The sequence below is a fragment of the Oryzias melastigma genome, linkage group LG17 (assembly GCF_002922805.2).
Source record: "Oryzias melastigma strain HK-1 linkage group LG17, ASM292280v2, whole genome shotgun sequence".
Classification (NCBI taxonomy): Eukaryota; Metazoa; Chordata; class Actinopteri; order Beloniformes; family Adrianichthyidae; genus Oryzias; species Oryzias melastigma.
In genome coordinates this window covers 32,647,221-32,662,400 of record NC_050528.1, presented here as the reverse complement: position 1 = coordinate 32,662,400, position 15,180 = coordinate 32,647,221, and the positions used below count along the sequence as shown (strand labels likewise).

Genomic DNA, 15,180 nt, shown 5'->3' with positions numbered 1-15,180 from the left:
CTTAAGGGACTTCCTCTGGATGAGGCTAGCACAGTAAAAGAGCCATTTAGGCTCATTTTCTACTAGTCAAAACCTAGAAGGAGCCGTATAGTCTTACTTCAACCTTTCAAAAATTTGGATTATGACCTTCTTTTAATAATAAATATGAATTATGTCAATTTTTGGAACGAACAAAACCAAAAACATAATAAAGAACCTATCATTTCTCAAAATTTGATTTTTTTAATAACCATTGATGTGCTGCACAAGATTATATGTGTTTTTAACTCATAAAAGATCAAACTTTTTACCAAAGTTTTTCTTTACATATAAATCTGTTCATTCTGGAGGTAGAGTTGAACAAACAAGACGTCTTCAGGTCAACAGGATGTAAAAACCTACATAGTTTATCATCTATGTGAACCTCAGACATCAATTTACAAATGAAATTAATTAAGTAATCCTTACTTTAAAAAAAAATGCTATTTTATTTTATTTTATTTTTATTTTTTTTATTTCCACTCTTTGTCCTCAGCAGTCTTACACTGCTGGGTTTTGTTATTTTAATTTGGGTTTGGTAGTCTTAGTTTTCAGGTTTTGTTTATTTGTTTTCTTTATGTAGTTTTGGTTATGGGGAGCTGCTGACTCTGACGGTCGACATGTCTGGATCAACAGTCTCCATGACTTATTTTATTTGTCCAAGGAGCCACCATGGAGAGATAAAAGAGACTCATGTGGATCTGGAGCCGCAGGTCGCAGACTCCTATATTAGCAAATCAGAGCTCCTGATTGGTCAAAGTTCAACTGGTTTATTTTTCCGTGTGCGTTCAATGGCGTTTTGTCTGTAGAGCCCAAAAACAAACTTGCATAGCAGCATGCATGTTTATGCATGCTTACTTCAACTTCCTATTGGAAGTGTCCGAATGGACGCCAGTCACAGAAGGCGTTGTGAACGTAGCTTCAGCAAAGCGCCTTGTTGTCATGATGGCCTCCCTGGCTGCCTCCAGGAGCGTCGTCTAAATGCTCACTGAAACCAAATACAGAAAAACAACGAGCTTTATGTCACAAACAGGAGAAAGGGCTCTGTTTCATCTCCTTTCCTCCTGATTTGCTGCCCTCTCGGTCACAGGTTGGGTCCAGCTCGGAGCCGCCGGTGGCAGCGTCCTCTGGCTCTGACAGGCAGCAGGTGGCTCCTGATGAAAAATTCAGCGATGGGACCGACTGGAGAGGCGAGGGGGAGGGAGGGTGAGATGAGATGAGGGCGGATTGTGAGCAAACGAGAGGAGAATGAAGGTGGGAGAGGACGGCAGCTCAGGCCCAGCAGTCCCATTCGGAGCAGGGACGGGGGGCCAGGCGGAGGATCAGAGCTGTCTACGAGTCTCCTCCACCGAGGAGGAGGAAGCACACAGTATGAATCATGTATGAAGGGGCCTTTTATTAATAACGCTCACACACGCCGTGCCCTGCTTTCTTTCCCACACCTCACCTTGTTTTCTCTGCTCCCCCCGTGAGACGACAACAGAGAAGCCGAGAAATCAGGAGCAGCGGATTTTCTGACAGAGCCGCCGTGGGACACGCCGACTTAAACGTGTACCTGTCACCTGCCCACGCACAGAAACTTACGCCTTCCTGAGGACTCCAAAGAGCGCCCACTCGTTCGCCTGCTTGATTGTCAGAACACGGCGGCGCCGGATCGGGATGAATCAGAGCGGTTCTGAACAAGCGTCGTGTTCTGGAGCGCAGAGAAGGCACTGAGCAGCTAATGGGTGTAGGTGGCTGAGTGAGTGACTGACAGCTGGTATAGGTCAGAGGCACGGCGGGGGATCCAACACAAACACCCACATGCTGTGCAGACTTCACAACTGTTTACCTCCAAGACCGCCGCTAAGCTATAAGACCTTTAGGTAGTTTTTGACATTTCTGCTGAGCACAGCCGTTCATCCTTCAATCCAGATCCTCAAGAATAAAAGAGTCTCCCTTTCTCCGACCCCAGTCTGTTGAGCCTCGCGAGCTGCGAGGGCGAGGGCGGCACGTCGTGGCGGTACGGCCCCTTCGGGGAGGCCGGGTCCTTCAGGTGGACCGCGTAGCCGTCGTAGCTGCTTTTCCCGCCGCTCTCCTGCATCAGCTTTCCTTTGGCTTCCTGCTCCCTGCGTCTCTGCTCCTGCCTCAGCAGCTCCTGGGCCTCCAGGAGGACTCGGGCGTTGACGCCGCCGCCTCCTGGGTATCCGTTCCTGGAGCCCTGATAGCTGGAGTAGCGAGGATTGTCCTTAGCCGTCTGGAATCCTTCGCCCGGTGGGTACGCCTTATCCCAGGAGTCCTGGGAGATGGTGCTGGGATTCTTCCTGGGTTGCCTAATGCAAACACAAAAACAAAAGCATAATAAACACAAAAGGAAGATTAATTTAACCTGAACATGTAATCTGTCATCTACATCATAGTTAGCGTTGCAGGATATGAGGAAAACTCGTATTGCGATCATGATATGTGCGATGTTAGGGAGCTATTGCGATGTTGATATGACTTCTGATACATAAACAAATAGCAAAACAACAACAAAATCCATCATTTCCATTTCACTGCAAACGTTTTATTTATTTATCAGCGCAAGCTATACTGAAAGTTCTCTTAATAAGTTAGATCTCGTCTGTGAAACACACCAAAGAATAATGATCTATCTTTCTGGTGGTACTGGGCAAGACTAATACGGACAACAATTACAAACAATGTAAGCAGTGTACAATTTGGCTTTTTAAAAACATCATGGTTTCTCTGTCAAAGCATGTTTGTAAACATTTGAGGCACATGTGTATAAGTCAAGGCCCAGGGGCCGGATCCGGCCCTCCAGATCATTTTATTTTATTGTTATAATGACCCGATGTTATCTTGCAATCATTTCTAACTTGTATAATTTTGAAAAATATATTTTTGTGGAGACTAAAATAAGTTTAAGTTGATTTATTCTGGAATAATATTCCTGCCTTTTTATTATTCATAATTATGTTAAATAGTTACAGTTTAAAAGTTTTAAACATTTAATTCTGCTAGCTTTTGGACTATTTTGGCATTTACTAAGATTTTTTAGGCTATTTTGGAGTTTAGCTAATATGTTAGCTGGCTATCAGCTTCAGTCTTTTCAGCTATAAATTCACACTAGCATTATCACAGGTAATGCTATATATCTAGTTCATAAGTATGTTAAAAGGTTATTGTTTTAAAGTTTTAAAAACTGAGTTTTTGAAGTGTTTAATAAATGTTTATCCTGTTCGGTCCGTGACCTAAAGTGTGTTTTGGATTTAGGCGCCCTGTGTGATTGACTTTGACACCTCTGCTTTAAGGTAACCATTTATCGCGGTTTACCTTGTCTTTGCAATACACGTATCACACAAGCTGGTATCGCGATATCGATACATTTTTGATTTATTGTACAGGCTAAATCACAGTTGTTGATTCATGGATTTATCAATAAACTGAATTTTTTCAAATTTGTTTTTAGCTTCTTCATCTACTGAAAGCAGTTAGCTCATGTGAGGCTACATCAAGAATGATCAGTTTTACTGCAGTAGTTTAGATATCGTGTTTCCCTGTTTTAATTTTTAGTTTTAATTTGAAAAACAAATGATATGTTTCACATGGGCATGCAGGAGAAGCTCCACAAGCGCACAGTCCTCCACGTGGGGCGGAACTAGTTTTAGGGGCGTAGGAATACTTTTAGAGCCGAGCGGGAGAGGTCACAGGAGCATAACAATGCTCCCACGAGGGCGGAGAAGAGGTTTCACGAGCGCGCAGGGGTAAAGGAACGGGCGTGGAGACGGTCCTGCGCCCATGCAGCATTTATTACGTGCATGGAGTTTGATGCATGCTCGTGGGAGAGTTTTGGCGGAAATTTAACGCCATACCTCTGCTGTACATAAAACAGCACAGAGGATACAGATTGACGATCAGCCAATCAGGATGCAGAACACAATGCATTGTTAAAAGTAGATTCATAAATAACACAAAAAAGCGATGAACCGTGCTATAACAAGGGACCGCTGTTTTTCAAGCGACATTTTTACTTCTATTTATCTGTGTTTTGAGGAAAATGACAATAAAACATTTTTGTTGATCCATCAAAGCTTCATGGTTAAATAAATGTTGGCAGCTTGTTGGAAAAACCGGCCTCACAACAACAACCAGGCCCATCAGCAAAGGTCACCTTGTGCAGCAGACTGACATGAAGCGATCCAGAGAAAGAGACGTGTGCGAGACGCAGGACTTGTTAGAGCTGTCATTCACTTCTAAAAAAGACATGTTAGCTATAGAAAAAATATATCTACTTACCTTTGAGAGAAGCAAAAGATTTCAGAATAAAAGTCAGTAAAGAGTAGGGATGTAATTATTTAGTCAAGTCACAATTTAAAAGTCATGATTTCAATTTTTATCAGATTTTTTTTTTTTCCTCAATGCAATGAATTAAATGTATTTAAAGGCCTAAATATTTTCTTTTAAATCAAACTGTCTGTTTTCCTACCAACAGAAAGGATTCAATACAAATACAAAATTATATGTAATACAGAAATGATCACAAATCCTTTCACACTCAGTTCACGTGTACTTCACGTGTGATGAACCGCTCCGCACCTGTGCCCACTCAGCGCAAATGTTCATGCGCAGTTTGTAGAGATAAAAGGACAGAGAGCTAAAGAGAGTTAACCAAAAAAAAAGAGCACGGCTCCCGGGAAGGAGTCAGAAAGGAAACAGATGTGAATCTGAGTCGTCACCCATGACTGTTGTCGCGGTTGGTCAAAGCTGTGATGAAAATGTAACAGGGTGAGGAACAAATCTCGGTTTGCTTGAATTTGCGCTAAAAGTTAAGTTTGCAACATCCAGGAAGGACTGACTTATGTGAAACTTTTAAATCTGAAGGAGCTGCAGGAATTTTCAAGGACTGGAGCGCAGCTAAAGAACACGCTGCCCCTCTGCTTCGTGCACACACAGGCGCACACACTCACAGCGAGCCTGCATGGAGAAATCCCATCTGCTCTGCATTTCTAAATGTAGGCACATGCCGAGACAAACTGATTTTTAAATCTTCTGGATCGATGAACATGTTGACGTGTTTGAATCTGTTTTTTTACCGACTCACAAAGAATTGTTACATCCATCACAAACAGAGTTCTAGCTTTGTTTCACTTCGTCCTGAAGATTTGAGGGTTATACATGTCAAAAAAATGCAAACTTTTTTTTCCAAAATTTATTTTTGCAAAAATGCAAATCTATTAAACTGCAGAAAATTCCACAAGCATCTGTGCTGAAAATTCTAGTTTTCTTTCAGCAGCAAAGACAAAAGTGAGGCGCCATCCCGGCGTTGCTCTGGGCGACAGCAGCAGCAGCACACGGGAAACCTAACCGCGTCAAAGTCTTCCAGCCTGTTAAGTCCACCGCCTGGAACCTGGCTCTGACGGATGGTAATAATGGAGCCTCGGCGGTGAGAAAAATGAGGCGGCCGCCTCGCCCTCGGCGGATTCGTCTCCACACAGTCGAGTGCCACAAATTTGGGAGACTGCAGATCCAGATGTGGGGAATCTGGTCTGGATTCTGCTTGATTGGGTTCTTTGTGGCATCCGCGTGACATGCATATGCATCCAGCAGCCCCCAGCTTTATCTCTGGGGGGGCAGAACAAGAGAAAAGGGCGCAGCAGAAGATGAAGCACAATGGCATCAATGGGTTTTTGACTCACAGCCATGCATAATTAGCAGGTTTATCAGCCAGCTGTGAAGAAATCACATTATTCCTGCATTTGGATTAAAGCATTTGGAAAAGGCAGAGAAGAAAATGTCCTTAATGGGAAGAGAAAAGACCTTTGTTTTTATTCAGCGGAGATTGGGAGCGTTTGGGAATGGATACGCTCCTCAATCTGCGAGATAAGGGGATGTGGCTCAGGTTTATTCTTGCACACGCTTCAGCTACTTCAATTTCGCAGAGATGGGTGTCCCCGGCGTCCGATTTCATTTCACATGTTGACAAAGGGGGCCGAAGCCGGCCTGCCTTCCTGCTGAGAAATGCAAACCAGGCGGATGCGGCGCCAAAAGGGAGCCGGCGTGCGCTGGAAATACAGAGGTTTGCACGGCTCTGCATTCCCTACATTCTCTGATGGGAAAGAAATGAGGAAAATTTGACAAAAGAGGAGGCTTAAAACAAAGGTTGGACCGACAGGTGACACATGATGCAGATAAAAACAGACCAAATGTCAGTGCGGCGGCAGGAAGCCACCGCTCTCCCATAATGCCATTACTCTGACAAGAAGACAAATGGCGCCCACCCATGATGAATATAAGAGGTCTTCATTCCTCACTGATGTCTCAAATGTCAGAGGTTTTATTTACAGGAGCGGATCCCGTTTAGGACGGAGGTCTTGCTGACCTTTAACTGCAGGGAAAGTTATTTTCTTAAGGAACGCCACGGTGGTTAATCAGCCCTCCAATCACAGTCCAGAGATCCTCACCACCAACTCAGCAGCATCTGACTCCCATCAAGGGCGGGGTCGCTTGCGCTTCTGGCTGCGCACAATGCTCTTCCGCTCAAAGCCAAACAATCAAACCACTTTCTCAAGATGTCACAGCCGGCTTCATCCAAACTGTTTATTCAGTTTATTCATGGAATTAGGGCAAAAGTAAAGCGCTGTGGCCACAGGATGCTGCCTCCGACCACTGGAGCGCAACGGCGCTTCATTAATCTTTCAGCAAAGCTATTTGCAATATTTATCACAGAATGGATTTATGGTGATAACGGTGGATTAGAGTACAATGGTGGAGCAAGGGAACATAATGTGATTTGTGCTGAAGGACAAATGCCATATGGATCTGGTTGGGTCAAGATTTCTCAGAGTTTGAAAAAAGGTAATCACGCAGTTGAATTTAACCAACATCAAGGTGGAAATCGGATTTATTCCTGAAATATTCTTTGAAAAGGAAGAGAATCATTCTAATACGCAGACGTTACAAAAATATCTTTCATGCGGAGCTCTGAACATAAGATAAACAAAACACCAAAATGTTTACTCCAGTGTTCCAAATGATGATGCAAATTGTATTTAAGTATCAAAAAGATACTTTTTTTTTTGTTTCAATTAAACTCATGGATGATGTTGTGTCTTGGATGGCTGAAATCAATCTCAGACTCCTGTGAGTGACTTGAAAATTATGCTGTCATTTTACATTTAGAATTTAGAAAAAAAACACAGAAACATAATATTTGCATAATAACCTGAAACACACTGTAATGATTTGGGGACAAAAATTAACATTTTGGGGGTACAAATTAGCAAGTTGTGGGACAAATTAGGAAATTGAGCATACAAACACTTTGTGACACAAATGAGTATTTTGGTAATACAAATAGGCATTTTGTGCGACAAAATTAGCATTTTGTGGGCTCAAGCTAGCATTTTGTGGGTACAAAATTGGATTTTTGGAGTATAAAATGGCATTTTGTGGGATAAAATTAGCATTTTGTGGATACAAGCTAGGATTTGTGGGTAAAAAATTAGCACTTTGTGGATACAACTTGCCAATTTGTAAGATAAATTAGCATTTTATGGACACAAACTAGCGTTTTCTGGGTACAAATTAAAATTTTGGGGGTAAAAATTAGCATTTTGTGGGACAAATGAGCATTTTTTGGGTAAAAAAATAAGCATTTTGTTGGTACAAATTGTGGCCAAAATTTAGCATTTTGTTTGTCAGAATTAGCATTCTGTGTGTAGGTTGTAAATTTTATTAGCATTTTTGCGGTACAAACAAGTACTTTGTGGGCACAAATTTGCAAATTTACTCATCAGTTAGCATTTAATGCGTACAAGTTTGTATTATGTGGTCACAAATTATTGGTAGGAATTGATAATACTAAAATACTGATTTGTGGGCAAAATGCTAACTTGTGCCCACAAATTAATTAATTTGACCTCTTATTAATATTATTTTTTAATTTTAATATTGAGGGCTTTGTACTTTTGGACCACCTGACTTGTTTTTGACTCCTTGAATTGATGCTTTCAAACCTGGAAACTGATCAATCCTGATTCAGTTCATGCAGTCCGACTGTACACCCTCCACATAAAAAGACTTAAAGCCCCAACCAAAAGCGACTGATGACGGCAAAGCTGACATCTTGAAGGACTTCCCCAAACACAGCAAGAAGACAATGAGCAGAACCCAGCAGCTGTGTGTGTGTTCCTAAGACATCCCAGCTGCTTTTCTCCAAACTGTTTATTCATGGAATCAGTGGGAAATGTTAGCGATGGAGCAGCTCACCACTGGAGAACAAGCACTGTGGTACGGACCAGAAGAAGTGGAGCAGATGCTGGAGGGACAGCTGAGAAACATCAAGCCTTTCAGTCTGGTAGACCCACATCAGAGCTTAGAGGAAGTGTGGATGAAAACACAATGTGCTGTCGAGGAGTGCTTCCCCATCCTGGTCCTCCAGATCTACCACCATGCCCGTTTCCCAGCTCTCTCCGCCCTTCCTGTTCAGCCAATCGGCACAAAGCAGTATATAGAGAACTGGAAAACAGCGGTAAATCTCCAGGACCAATCAGGACGTGATTCTTCCAGAATCACAAAGGTAGTGAAATGATTACGCGATCAAGATACGACAGAATCAGCTGATTTACGTTGATCGCGTTAACGGTTCAAGATTTACGGTAATGTCAAAGAGCGTGTGTTATCAGACGCTTCGACTCCTGGACAAAATTAGTCTGGACTGATGTAGAATCCCATAAAGAGCTGTCACCATGGAAACACTTAGATCAGCTGATAAGTACAGTGTGTGGACAGAAACCATGAGCTCACGGTGACTGAATATGTGTTTAATTCTTTTTAAATGGCTAAATAATGGGGCACAAAGCAAATGATTTCTTAGTAAAGCAGGAAGCTGCAGACGGTGAAGGGGGGGGGGGGTTAACAATAAAAATCCAATTTGAACAAATGGGATCTGTGGGCTTCTGGAGGACAAAGGCAGGTTTTTATCACTTAAATTAATAAAGTAATGGGATTTATAATCTAGAAACAAAAGGAGCAGACTTTTCTATTAGGCTTTTGTGAATCATTTGGTTGAGAAATTACATGAATATCCATCCGTCCGTTTTCTCAAACCACTGAATCTCTTTCAGGATCTGTTTTGGGCGAGTATGTCAAACTCAATCACACAGGGGGCCAAAATACAAAACACATCTTAGGTTGTGGGCCGAACAGGATGAACATCTATTGAACACTAAAATTTGAAATCTTTAAAGCCGTAACTTTTTAACATAGTTATGAACTAGAAATGTAGCATTACCTGCAATAATGCTAGTGTGAATGATGTAAGCTGCATGTGGCTCCTGGAGATGCTGAAATTGATAGCTAAAATCGCTGAAGCTGATAGATGAAAATGCTGAAGCTGATAACCAGCTAAAATATTAGCTAAATGCCAAATTACCCCCCAAAAAACTATATATTAAAAAATCTATGCTAGCCAAAACAGCTAGCATGTAGCTGAAAAAATAGCTAAACTTCAAGCAGCCTAAAAAACTAAAATAAAAACCTAAATTAGCCAAAACAGCTAGCATGTAACAGAAATATTAGCTAAACAAAAAAAAAAAGCCTAAACAATCTTAGTAAAATCCCCAAATAGTCCAAAAAGCTGGCAGAATGCCAATTTTTAAAACCGTAACTCTGTAACTTTTTAACATAATTATGAATAATAAAAAGACAGGAATATTATTCCAGAATAAATTCACTTAAACCTTAAATAACTTTCAATATTTTACTCTCCATAAAATATATATTCTGTCCAAATTATATAAGTTAGAAATGAGCACAAGATAACATCAGGTCATTTAGGGTGTACCCCGCCTTCACCTGACAATAGCTGGGATAGGCTCCAGCAACCCTGTGGCTCCAATGGGCTAAGAAAATGGATGGAATTTCAGGACGAGAACTCTCACTTTGAGCGGCCATATTGGCTTTGTATTCTACCCGCTGAACAGGAAAGTCATGTGATAAAAGCTGAGTCCCTGATTGGTCGCCAAAGTTTCGTTTTTTGAACTCTTGACGTGCTGGGCCTGACGCCCAAATCGCCCTACAGGCCTCAGATTGCGTCTGCACATTGACTTAACATTGAAACTCAACGCCCCTGATGCATGAATCACTTTCAGTCTAAATGAAATTTCCCTGCATTTACACTCTCTCCCACTAGCTTACAGCCCCTCACAACCCCAACCTAACAGTACCGGTGCAACAAAAATGGCGAGCAACATCAGAGCTATCCAGCCGCACAGATTTGATCCAGATTCCAGCTCAGGAGAAGAAAACAAAGACGTTCATGGATCTGCTCGTCTGAAAGTATCAGAATGGAGTGAAGCAGGGAGCTTTTTTAAGCTACAAATACCATCTTTTTACTAACAGCATTTTTTCATCAGATTTAGATTCACAAAAATTTGAATAACTAAATACTCAGAAATGCAATTTTAAGATGATTTTTTTTTTGTACCTCTGGTTCAGATAAATACTCAGTTATGAGTGGCTGCAGTGTGTGGATTAAAGTGATATAGACCAGTGATAATGTACATCTAAAAAACAAGTTCCAGTCCGTGATGTCCTCGTCGGGCACTATCCATTAGTTGTGAATGTCATCCATTTTGAAAAAATGCCACAATAACATGTTAAAAACAACAAAGACACCACTTTCATTGGAGTGGGTCTTTAAAGTGTTAATGTTTTAAGAAATATTTGTGTGTCGGTCAAACTGGCCCACTCAAAATGCTAACACAAAAATAAAAGAAAAATTCCTTTAAAAAACAAAAATCTCAAAAACTGCTGGCCAAAGAAAATTGCATTATGGGAGAAACAACAAATCACAACTGTTTTAACTTTCCATGTTTGTGTTGAGACAGTCCGTTGGTTCTTACCGGGGCAGGGAGCTGTACTGCCGCTGCTGCTGAGCAAAGGAGTCCCTCTCCTCCTGCCTCTGCCGCTGCATCTGCACCTCCACCGACACCGAGTGCCGACCCGGTTGGCTGTACCCGCTCGGCCCGTTGCTGTTGACGTTTGACTGGAAACATTAGCACGCAGCCTGTTAGCCATGCAAAACCATCAGAGACGATCTTTTATTTACAGGAATAAAATGTTGGTCAAGTGTGACGGGGAGAGAGTTAAATGACTGCTCTTGCTCTAACTACTTCTTGGGGCTCCCTGCTGAGTTTTTGTCCTTGAAAGGTTCTTGTGTCAGCCCCTAAATAAAAAAAATAAAATCAAAAAACCCTGAGGAAAGAAGCTTTGCCCAGCAGATTTCTAACAGCTCAAGGATCACTTGGCGCCCGAGGCGACGACTGGGCTTCCCAACTCCAGAGATCTCAACGTGTTTAAGCATTCGCTGGAGGTAATGAATCAAATCCAATCCAGAGAGGCCCCCTCCCCCTCCCCCCGGCACCAGAACAGGAGCCTTCAGAGGTGCCGGTTCAGTTCTGCTCTGAATATGACCTACACAACATCACAAAAGGTGATTTAAATTCTGTGGACGATCAAAGTTTTTTTCTAACCTTAATTAGAAACAGAAAAATGTTTTGCTGACCGAGCTAAATGTCAGGTATTAGACTGTGACAGTAATGTCACAGTCTAATACCTGACATTTACAGCTGCTGTTCTCTCATAGTGCTACTTTGACTTCTGAACTGCTGGGATGGTTCCACCCCCGCAGTTAAACAGATACCCTTTGCAGTCTTCGGAGCTCTCAGAGATGCAGAAATGCTTTCATTGGGCAATTTAGTAAAAGATGGACATCTGTTTTTTCAATGAAAACAAACCTTTATGTCCACCTGATATAAATGTAACATAAAACAAGCTAATTTTATGCTTTTCTTCCACTCAAATCTTGTGATTTGATGGTATTTTACTCTACCACAAGACAGTTACTCAACTGGATGGGAAAAATAGGTTTCACCTTCTCTGCTTTCATAACCAGGTGTACTAATTGCATAACCATGTCTGGTGGCACATCTGAAACTAATATATATATATATATATATATATAAATCATCTGAACAAATCAAAGGTATTGAGATATTTCAGGTAAGTGTCAGAAGAAGAGCCATAAGGTGAAGAAAGAAACAGAGATGATATAAATTCATTTAAGAAAAAGGCTAAATTCAAGCATAATCACAGCATATACTTAACAGAAGAGAAATATACTAGTTAATCGAAAGAATTCCTTATTCAAAACCCATCTTAGATCATTTAACTGTTGAGAACGGTAGATGTAGAGCATCAAGATATCATCATAACCTTAAAACAAATACAGTCAAACAGGACGTTGTTGCGTAAGAGAAGAAAAGGATATTATGGATGTTGGTGCAGACTGAGATTACACAGTGACACATTTTATGGATTACTGGATTTGGAAAAGCGATTACTTAAGGTGTAATCTGTAAAGATACATTAAGTGCTTCCGAGTGAGAACTGCAGAGTTAACTCTTTAACACCGGAGCTCCAGTGTTTATGTTCACACGTTGAAAAGTAAAAAACTTTGGGTTTCAGCATCACTGGCGACGCCTCAGGTGTTAAAGGGTTAAGGACAGAGATGTAACATAACAAGAGGAGATTACGACACAGTTTCTATAGTTTAGTGGGTTAATGACAGTAAGTGTGTATCTCTGACGTAGACAACCAAATAAGCCCCTCCCATTCTCAAAAAGTGCAGAGACTTACCGGGAGTTAGTGGGACGGACTCACAGTGAACCGGCCTCCTCTTGGGTCAAAATGAGGGTGAGACAGATGAGGGGGTGTGAGAGAAAAGCCATGCTGTAGAACTCAGAGAGCTAACGGGGATGAGATGGATATTAGTGGGTGTTAATGAGACAGACAAACTAACGGAACATGTCGGTGGTTTCTGCATGGTGACGGAAGGAAAACATTTTACCGTTTGAGTTAGAGATAAAAGAGAAATTGGAATAAAATGAAGCCAAAGTGTTATTTATTTATCTGCTATTTATATTAGAGCTATGGTAACAAAATAATTTCCCTTTTGTTGGATCAATAAAGTTTTATTCTATTCGAAGAGAATGGTAAAATCACAAGAACGGCTCAAATGCTGGATGTGCTAGATCAGGGGTGGACAGAGCAGACATGTTGATGATCCACCTCATAAGAGAAGGAAACAACATGCAATCTGGACCAAAAAAATAAAAAAAAGCTTTAATTTTGATCTAAAATGAACATATTAAGTTCAAATAGAATATTTGGGAGCCCTTTTTTTTGTTTTTGGCTTTTTTTTTTATCATTTTAGTGCCAATTCCACCAATGGGTTGATATCCATTAAAAAAAACCCTGAAACTGCTGGAAGATCTAAAAAATAACTCGAAAAACACACATGAACGTTGGAAAAACACAAACCTTCCAATACCCCATGAATGCAAAGTGACTTTCAGCACCCAAACAAAAGTCAATTTATTTGTTGAGCTCCATCTATGGGGAGATGGCAGAATAACAGGGAACATAAAAACGTATTTAGGGATTATCAGTTTAATTTATTCCAGTTTGACAGGCTAGATTGAATAGTTAAATGGGCCGCATAGTTGCCAACCCCTGTGCTAGGCTGATTAGAACCGCCTATTGACTGTATATGAGAGCTGGACTGAGTGTGATGTCATAGATCAGGGGCGTCAAACTCATTTTGGTTTGAGGGCCACATTCTGATCTCCAGTGGGCCGAACCAGAACCGTAAAAGCAAAATAACCTTTGGTCAACATGTTCTCTGTAGCTTTGTTTTTGTTTTGTTTTTTTTCTCAGTTTGAAAAAATGCCTCAAACAACCTATTAGATTAATCACTTACTATTATTAGAGCTATTATTACTATTATTATCTTTTTGACAACAGTATTTTGGTTATTGTGGTGTCACACCCGACAGTTAGAAGCTTCACAGCGGTGAGGCTGGCAGGGAATCGAACTGCGTTTTACCCAGACGTGGAACGTGTTTGCAAAAACAATGCAGTTTATTTCTTGCTCTCTTGTAAAGGCGGCATTTCTTTTTGTTCCCCTAGTGGTGGAATTGAGCATTGCAGACATTTCTTTAAATAACCATAAGTCGCCAAAGGATTGGTCTAGAAACATCTTTATATTTTCTTTCTTCATGACTGGGCTTGATTAAACCATCTGGCGGGCCGAATGATTGACACCCTTGGCATAGAAAATGACCTTTACTGGCTCCAACCAAATGAAGTCAATTCAGTCACCATTTTATTGGGAGACAGAGGTTGCCATGTTGGAATTAGAAATTGTCGGTAAGCAGGGATTGGTCGGAGTCGGTCTGAGTTTCTATAGCAACCACTCTCACCAATCAAGAAAAACATATTTTTATTGAGGCATCTGATTGGTCAGTTTATAATTTAAATAACTTGTAACAAACCAAAACTTAGGATTGCCAAAAAAAGGTATCAGATCAAGAAGGTTTTTTTTGACAAACAGAATGACTGACTAGTAGTAGTTTATTAAATGTAGAAGGATTTTGACTTCTTGGAGCCAGTTGGTACTTCCTGTTTGGAACCCAGGGGGGAGGAGTCGCTCATTCCAGTTCTCTCATACCGCCAATGGGTCCATCTCACTTAAACGCTTCAAAATTTAAGTAAGAATTCCCCCACTAAATGCAAATGCAGCTTTATACAGACAGTGGTGTCAAAGACTGGGCCTGATGTTGTGTTTGTTCGGTCTCAGATGGACTCACAACTTTCAAAATACTTGAAAAAGTTCAGTTTTACTAAGCAAAGCCCTCTCCCCACCTGACCTCCTACCAGTCTGTGCCTAAAAACAGATCGTTGCCGACACACAACAGCACACACCAACATCTCTTTCCCAGAAACACAGCCCACACCCTCAAGGTCTAACCCACACTTGTACCACAACTCCTGCAATGTTCATTAGCGGTGTGGGTGCAATAATTGTGTGCAGATTAGTGGCAGCACAAAGCCGGTCTAATCACTTTTATGGCTGTGAGATGTGTTGAGAGCAGCGAGGGAGCGGCCCGGACATCAGTTGATGGGGAGGCCATAAAACGATTACGGGTGCTAAAGAGACTCCCCTTTAAACCAAATGAAGCGGGGGCCATCACCTCGGGCTATAACTGGCAGAGGCTTGTTGCTCGGGGAGGGCTGAGCCCCAACATTTCCCTGCTTCCATATACGAACTGAAAA

General features: G+C 41.4%; 1 protein-coding gene across 10 annotated transcripts in view; it reads right to left on the bottom strand.

Annotated features, from left to right (window-relative positions):
* Nucleotides 1–625: 625 nt before the first annotated feature.
* Nucleotides 626–15,180, bottom strand: part of LOC112151185 (partitioning defective 3 homolog) — a 327,527-nt gene continuing 312,972 nt past the window's right edge. For 6 of the 10 annotated variants that reach the window (XM_024279918.2, XM_024279942.2, XM_024279928.2 and 3 more), the window contains 2 exons: nt 10,908–11,050; nt 627–2,330 (listed from right to left, as the gene is read on the bottom strand). In XM_024279918.2, the coding sequence (XP_024135686.1) occupies nt 1,937–2,330; nt 10,908–11,050 (537 nt within the window). In that variant the 3' untranslated portion in view covers nt 627–1,936. Of the gene's footprint in view, nt 2,331–10,907; nt 11,051–15,180 lie in introns of all 10 variants that reach the window. The other 4 variants (XM_024279951.2, XM_024279959.2, XM_036216447.1 and 1 more) reach the window with 1 other exon arrangement.